This window comes from Aptenodytes forsteri, unplaced genomic scaffold, assembly GCF_000699145.1.
Source record: "Aptenodytes forsteri isolate BGI_AS27 unplaced genomic scaffold, ASM69914v1 Scaffold241, whole genome shotgun sequence".
In the NCBI taxonomy this organism is placed as follows: Eukaryota; Metazoa; Chordata; class Aves; order Sphenisciformes; family Spheniscidae; genus Aptenodytes; species Aptenodytes forsteri.
In genome coordinates this window covers 8,252,361-8,260,534 of record NW_008795252.1, presented here as the reverse complement: position 1 = coordinate 8,260,534, position 8,174 = coordinate 8,252,361, and the positions used below count along the sequence as shown (strand labels likewise).

Genomic DNA, 8,174 nt, shown 5'->3' with positions numbered 1-8,174 from the left:
AAATGCTTTATTCAAATATTTTAAGTTTTAATAATTTTAAAATGTCCTTGAGAGAAAAATATTTCTATTATTTCTTTTTAAAATGTGTTTTTAACTTTTCAACCAGAAAAAAGGAAATCAAGTTAAAAAGGAAATCAACAACAAGTCTTTTTCCCCATTTATTTCCTTTCCTTTCTTCCTCTTTTTCCAGGGAAAAATAAGCTGGCATGGAAAGGGGAACTAAAATGTTTGGGAAAGAAGGATTTTGTTCATTTAAGAGGTTTTACTTTTTTTTAGTGACATCTTTAAAAAATAGAAGATGAAAACAAAATCCTTTCTCAGAAAGTATTTAATAGAATTATTTTTAAAAGTTTGAATGTTTTCATATACGTTACCACCACTATGAATTTGTCTAAAGGATATATCCGCATCACTCCAGCCATCATCTTCTTTCCTCATTTCAAGTCCTGGTGCATTATTTCTTTTGTATATTTAAAATCCAAGCAGCAATTAGAGCCCTCCAGGATAGACATCAGAACTATCTAAATAAATAAAAAGTCTGTGAGTCAAGAACAGTCTCCCGATATCATATCACTACTGAGGACAACATAAGGCAGAAGTGGAGATCTGACTATGCAACTGGAGATCTTTGTGCAAGACCTAATACGTAGATGTGCTCTTTCTGCCGCAAGCTGTTATATGGAAAGATGCATTGCCAATGCTTTTTGTCACCTGATGAAGAAGGGTCCACAACTTCCAGGATTACCCAGGAACTGTGCTGACAAAAAATGTCTTCTGGAGATGCGACCCTTTGAGCATGGAATTGCCAAAACTTCTCAAAACTGCCAGATACCCACTGTTCATTTTACTTGCTCTCCCACCCAGCCCACATTGCAGAAGGACAGAGGGAAGGAGCAGCAGAAATCAAAAAGGAAGGAGAGCAATAGGAAGTGAAGCTGTGCAAGCAAGACATAGGTAAGTGGAGACTGTCACTGATCCGTGCAGGAGCCCTTCCCCACACACCTTTGCTACACAGAGACAGAGGATCAGGGTGCGCCCGGGGCTCTTCAGCTTCTTCGCTACAGCCTGACCAGGCCACTCTGAAAGCACTAAAGCTTTCCTGAGGACCGTGGCTGCCATGGAATCCAAGAGAGCAGTGGGACCCCAGGTTCAGGATTCAAATTGACTTCACTGCCGCAATTACTAGTTACATCAACTATCCTTTCACCCCTTCCCTCAGAATGTATCTGTGATCTATAGACATGTGATAAAATTGGGCTTGAACTTATTTTTTCCTAATGTTTGGTTGTAATTTTATTTATTTATTTATTGGTTGCCTCTTGAGATATCTGGGGACCATATTTGAAGTAAGGTTGTAAAATGTGTCAGGTGAAAAAAGCCCAGCATCTTCAGATAACAGATGTTTTTCATGTATTTTTGGCTACATTTGTGGCCAGGACTCATCAGAAGGTAGAAGTTCTCTAAATTCTGTGAAATTCTGGTGTTCCAAACATATTCTGAAATAATACTGAAACACTGAAATTTATGACAGATGTCCACAATACAGAAGCTATTTCTGTGTGCATCACCCCCAATGCACAAGGTTTCATTTGAGATTGATTTGACGCTGACATACCACCCTACTCTAGAAATGCACAGGGCTTTGATGCTGTGCTTATGCTAAATTTATGCTGGCACATGTCCACTCCCCAAAGTGTGTTAGTTCAGGTGTGTCACAGATTACATCAGTCACCTTCTCCCAAGGAACTTTCATCATGGAAGGACGTTTAATGCAGAGGGCGTGAAATGCTGGTCCTACTGACTTCGGTGGATTCAGGATTTAATTTCCAAGAGTCCAGATTTTCACCAGAGAAACTGTACATGGAGCTCTGCTCCAGGGAGAACTGAAACAAGGTTTGTTTTTAGCAGAGTCTTCATTCCAATACGGATGGGAAAAAATATTTAGGATTCATCTACCAGTGACTCTTGAGCTAATCTGTTCACAGCTGAATGATGATACAAACTGGCTGTTTGCCCAGCATTTTTAAGAATTCTTCTATTTTCTATCTAAAAGCTGTTAGTATTACAGCAGGAGATACTAATCTAAATATTACTGGAATGATTTTAAAGACATCTTTATAAAGCACAGACCAGATCTTGAACATTCTCAGCCCTTCTCATTAATGTATCAGAAAACCCACTAAACTACAGCTAACTGTTATTGTAACTTACAGAATTAGACTTCTCCCCCATACCCAGATTAAATACTTAAGTTTTCAGTGGGAAAAATGTCCAGGACTGCTGCCATTACTCCTGCAATGTCCTTTGGCTGCTCCCTGTTGACAATTTCCATCTGCGAGGCTTTGGACACAAGATCTACATAGCTTGTAGCCACTTGGTTTGTGCTCCTGTCCTTAAAGTTTTTATTGGTCTTCATGTTATAGGGGAAAGAAAACTAGTCTTCCTTTCCAATGTGCACAGAGATATGACCAGACCTGGCTTTACTGGAGCACGGTGGCCAGGAGAGAAGGGGAAGGGTGAAAAATGCCGAGCTTCCCCAAGATTACCACCAGATCATGTGGCACTGCAGTGCACTGGGGCCCTTGCCTGCTGGCTTTTTTCCCCTTCTGCCACAGAAACACAGTAGATCCACTTCACAGTATGGGTCTTGCCCATCAGTGAAGAGTCAAATAAAGTGAGGAAAATCTTGCAAAACTAACTACACTTTTCTCATTTCTTTGGCAGGGTACTTTCAATGCAAGATGATTTCAATGTTGTACTTGGTTTAGGTGGCAAGTTCCTTTTTGCAGGGAGAGTGACACTGGCAAATGAGCCTTTTTTATTTCTCATTCTCTCCTTCAGCTACCTTGTCTTTCCTTGCTCCAGACAGAGAAAAGAAGAAAGAAGAGTTGCTGGTGCTTTCCAACATATATGTCGGAGATTGCCACTTAGCACAGGCAGTGGCCAGGACAGAGTATATAAAAAGAAGTAGAGAAGTAGAAAGCTCTGCCTAGTTACAGCATGTGTTAAAATGATCTAGATTAAAAAAAAAAAAAAAAAAAAAAAGAAAGACACCTCCATGGTGCCAGCTGCTGAGAAAGAAGTGATGAGACTCTGGAAATAATGGATACTTGTAGATCTCTGAGCACTGAATTCATACAACTGACTTGTCCTTCCCTACAGCTGCATCTCATGCCTCAGTACCAACCAGCACCATCTTCTGCTCAGGGAAATCCCAGTAAATGCTCGCTCCCCGTGGGCAGCCTGGCACATGAAGATCCTCTCATAATACATAATCAGATGTGCTCCAATTTGCAGGACCCCTTCATCATCCTCAGCCTCTGAAGGAGAATATATTTGAGAGGTTCAGAAAACAGCTCAGCACCTGTAAAGTGCACTGTTTACAGGTGTGGGAATAGATAGCCATCTGTGAGCTCTGGTAGTATGTTCCTCACAGGGAAGACGACATTCAGCCTTATTGTCACTGTCACGGAGAAATGGAGGAACCACTAAGAAGTGGCACAGGTCAAGGAGGAAATGAACCCATAGCCGAGCACGTAGTGATGCACACAAAGTTAATGCAAAGACTTGAACTCTCTCCTGTAGGCAACAGCTGCTTTGCCCCACTTTGGCAGTGCAAGGAAGCTTCATGCTGAACTACCCTGACACAACTTTGCATTGCCAGAAAGAAAGAAAGAAACCTTCACGTTAAATTCTCAAAATTATCTTGTCAGACAATAAACCCAGCTAATGCTTATCTTTCCCTCTATATTAGGAATATATATATAGCAACATTAAAACTAAAACACTAAAACATGTAGCAGTACTAAGTCTATGTGGGGTCAGCCTACTTAGTCAAATAAACAGTTCTTCCTTCTGCTAAAGGAGGCAGGAAAGATACAGTGTAAGTTATTTCTAAAGCCTATATATCTTCTGTGATGACTCTCCCTGTATTTTGTTGGCTACTCTCTCTCCTAAGAAACAGTGCCCTAACATTTTCCAAGAACTGTTTATAAAAGTTTGGTCACCAGGGGACAGTATCTCACCACGTGACTTAGACATTCAATTGCCTGGAAGATACAGGAGAAAACCTTCAGTATCAAGAATTTATCAGAAAAAATAAGCTGAAATAGGCTTATTAAAGAGGATTTGCACAAATGTTTCCAGTCAAGGTTGGTTAATGGAAACTTTGCACAGAGATCTGGTTCTAATGAAGAAACTGTTTGCCATGACTAGTTCAGTCAGCTCCATTTGAATATATGGGTTTGGTAAGTGGTGTAATTAACCGCACCTTATTTTTAAACTAACTGAATAAATATTCACTCTCATAAATATTAATTCTCTCATAAAATGTGAGAATAATAAATTTTAGCTGTGTCAGTTGATTTGGCTTCAGTGAAGTCAACAAGAGCTATATAGATGATTAAATGATTCACTGCATTTTGTACATACACAGAAAGACAGATAAACCTAATTGCGTTTTACTGTTTCTTAAACATATTGTGTGATATCTATAACCAGTGGGTCCAGATGACTCAGAAAATATATATACTATAGAGTTCAGAAATGTTAGCGAGAACACCTGAAATTGCTAGATTTCTGCTGCCATCTGCTTGCCAGTGCCTTACTTATCAGGCACACTGCAAAACTAAATGCTGCGTGCTCCAAGTTCTGACAATAGTAAATTCACTCAAAAAGCTTGACTGAAGCTACTGAAAAATAAGCCCACAGGGATTCGAAATGCAAAAGCTACTCTGTACTACCTCTGTGTATTAATACTCCTCCCCACTCTAAAGAGAGCAATGTAAAATTGCACTGCAGTGCAGATTAAATACCAGAAGCTATCACAGAATAGTAATTCCAGTTTCACCATAGAGATAAACCCTAGCATTGTCTGTTCCTCTCACAAACATTTCCTCTTTAGAGTTAAAATCTTAACAGATTACAGACCCCCTCTCCTGACTAATCTATTTATCTGCCAGGACAATAAGACACATGAGGTCAATCATTTACTCATACTAACTCACTTTTGTGGCAAAAATGGAGCCCGTTCCCCCTTGGTGAACTACACCTAGCTGGAAGGGGATGATTTGATAAGTGAATTAGAAATGGAGACAGAAAGATCTTTGCACAACAAGCAGCGTGCACGTTGCATGACAAGCTGCGTGCAGTGAACAGATTTTCAATCTGTACACATGCACAAAGCATGAAATCCCTGTCTGGCACCACCTGTGTTTGCAAAGACCAGTCCAAAAGGGCTTCAGCTGGCATAAAGACTGCTGGTCATTGACATCTGTTTTTTGTTCAGTGGCTTCAATGCAGCTATGTTTATTTATACCTGTTTCAAATTTGGCCTCTTCTCCACGCTGCTCTAGAAGGCTGAGGGAGACTGCTAAACTACTCTGAATCTGACGTCTGTTTTACAGCTCATTTTCATGCATTACATTCCCAAGTGAATTTGCATGGAAGGTAAAATATAAATATGTACAAAGCAACATCTATATATCCATACATCTGCACACCCAGGAATAACACTTAGGTGTTTGTTTAAATGTCCTATCCCTGGTGGTGAAACATGTAAAGACACACAGACGTCCTGACTATACGCTCATCCCACACAAGCACAGGCAGATGCAGCCCACACGCAGCATGCACGATTACACACGGATGCCACATGCACTCCTTCCAATACAACAGCTCTGCAGCTTACTTGTCCCCAATCTCCTCTTAATGCCTTTCTTCTCCAAGCCCTTCACACGTCCCTCCACTCCTGTGAAAACAGTGATACTAACTCCTAAGAGTGTTGTACAAACCTTTGTTGGTAACTTCCCAAGAAACTTCAAAGAGCAACAAATCCTCCACTGGTAGGTCTTCATCCTCCCACTGAGGAAGCCCATTAAGAGAAGTCATGGACAGTGATCTAGCCAGTGGCATTTTCTTCAGCCCTTGAATGCTCACCACGCAGGCCACAACAGTTAGGAAATGTCCAGTTAATGTGGCAGTTCTCCACAGTTCTGGTTAGAGCAGTCTGCCGGCGTGCTGTGCTCCGAGGAGAAAATTATTCAGATAGCTGCGAGCTAATGGGTTTAAACTGTCTGACCACCAGCATTAAATTGGCTCAGTTAAATCCTCAGGGCTTGAGAAGCAGCTGCTGGCAGAGGTAAGAATTTAAGACTGACCTGAGAAAGGTCTTGACTGTTTTGGGGCCAGGGCTCTATCTTTTTCTTCTCTTAGGGGGAGGCAAAAAAATGGTTTTGAGCTCCTCAGCCCCAGCATTCAGTATCTACCACCTCAGGGACAACTGAAACTCAACGGTTGTAAATTCAGCACTGCCCTGAGCAAACTCCAGCAGGGAGGACACTTTGAGTTCACCACCTGATTTGAGTCCGGCCCCTGAGTCCTCCCCTGGAGATACGCACTCCCACTAACACCCATGGACCTTCTCTATCTGCTGGCCACTTACCAACCAGGTTAGTAGACTCGTTCTACATGATGTCTCTTAGGTTACTTGCCAGGTTAAACACTGTTACCTATTCTTGTTCAGTTCATTAGTCTGTAAGCACTAGTTTATCTCATATCCTTTTCCTCCACAATTAACTCCATCTGTGTTCCCAGGGCTCTGCGCAAGCTGTTGGTTTCATTCTGCTCTTGAGCAGCCCTGAGAGCTTTTACAAACAGAGCTACAAAGGCTCTATCCCTACTTTGGCATGCACTTTGGCCCTCCTTGCAGTCCTGGTCCCTGATTTTCCGCCTGTTTTCTCTTTTTCTATGCCACAGCTCTTTTCTGGCCTCTGGGCCCATGTCCTCTGCCCAGGGAAACTAGTGAGTACTAAGTCAGGGAACAGTATGCCCCTGTCTTGCTCCAGCACAGAGCTGGGATGCTGCAAGTGGTGCGCACACATCTGCAGAGATGTCATTCCCTAACTCGCAACCTGAGATCCTCAAAGCTCCACAGGGCAGCTGCCTGCTTAGAAGATGCTTATGTGCTTACACACCTGGTTGAGAAGCCCGTGCTTCTGGGACAGCTGCGTAAGTTGAATCCGATTCTGAGCTTAGAGCACAACCTGCCCAAAATCCACAGTTCAGCAGTGAGCAACTCTCCAGCTGAGATCCAGGGCATTTCTGGCACTGTGGAGAATAACATTGCACCAGCAGGCATGGATTACATAGTACCATAGAGGGAAAAGCTCTGATCTCACTTAAGACAAAACAAGTCCAAGGCAATTGGTTTAGAAGACAAGCAGCCCATCTGCACAAAAGTCTCTTAGACTTAACATAATACAGCTGAGCCTACCTTAACAGCTAACTATCCTCCAAAAGACTCGCTCTTCCCCTTACACTTCCCATGCCCTCTCTGCACTTACGGCAGTCAGACCCATCCCTGAGCTGATGGGTACAGCTCACCGAACTAACCTACGGACGCAGAAAACTTTTTTGCCAAGTTAGGAACTAGAGCTGTCTCAGCAAAGAGCCTGGCAAGAGGGGATGGAGCAGCACGGCCGGTACCACTTCACCCGCAGGCTGAGCTGGGCACTGGGGAAGGAGGTTTCCCTCCTAGGTTAACTGGAAGGCACTACAGCCTGCCCAGGCAAGGATTCAGGATTTTATTGGCTGGGTGTCTTTTTGTTTCAATGGTTTGAGTTGCCTTATTTACTCAGCCTGACCGAGAATCATTGTTTTTGGAGCAGCTGTGGCTCTTACTACCTGAAGTAGGTAGGAAACCAGATCACCCAATAGGTTAAAAGTCATGTTATTTAAAAGAAAAAAACCAGTAATATTTTAAGAGTCTCCTCATTTCTGAGCCATCAAATGTGCCCGAGTCACGCTTTCACACTTTTCACTGGAAGCCCTGAGGGCGACACTAAAAGCTGCCGGTCTCACAAAGGCCATCTCAGGTGATGAGTGGAGAAGGTAAGAACAAAGCAGCCCACAAGCCCGTCCTAATCCCAGAGGCTTTCGTCAGCCTTGTGTCAACAAACAGACTGCAAAACCAGACATTTTAAATGAGAGAGCAGGGGCGGAACAAAGCAGCCCACAAGCCCGTCCTAATCCCAGAGGCTTTCGTCAGCCCTGTGTCAACGAACAGACTGCAAAACCAGACACGAGAGAGGAGAGAGCAGGGGCAGTTAGCCCACAATCTGCCCCACCGAGTCCCACCAGGCTGGGGGCCGGGGGCTGCGTCCCGCCCCGCCGGC

At 43.1% G+C, this 8,174-nt stretch overlaps 1 protein-coding gene across 2 annotated transcripts in view; it reads right to left on the bottom strand.

Annotated features, from left to right (window-relative positions):
- Positions 1–5,913, bottom strand: part of GYS2 (glycogen synthase 2) — a 49,467-nt gene extending 43,554 nt beyond the window's left edge. For both annotated transcript variants that reach the window (XM_009279020.2, XM_019471995.1), the window contains exon 1: positions 5,793–5,913. In XM_009279020.2, the coding sequence (XP_009277295.1) occupies positions 5,793–5,913 (121 nt within the window). The remainder of the gene's footprint in view (positions 1–5,792) is intronic.
- Positions 5,914–8,174: the final 2,261 nt, after the last annotated feature.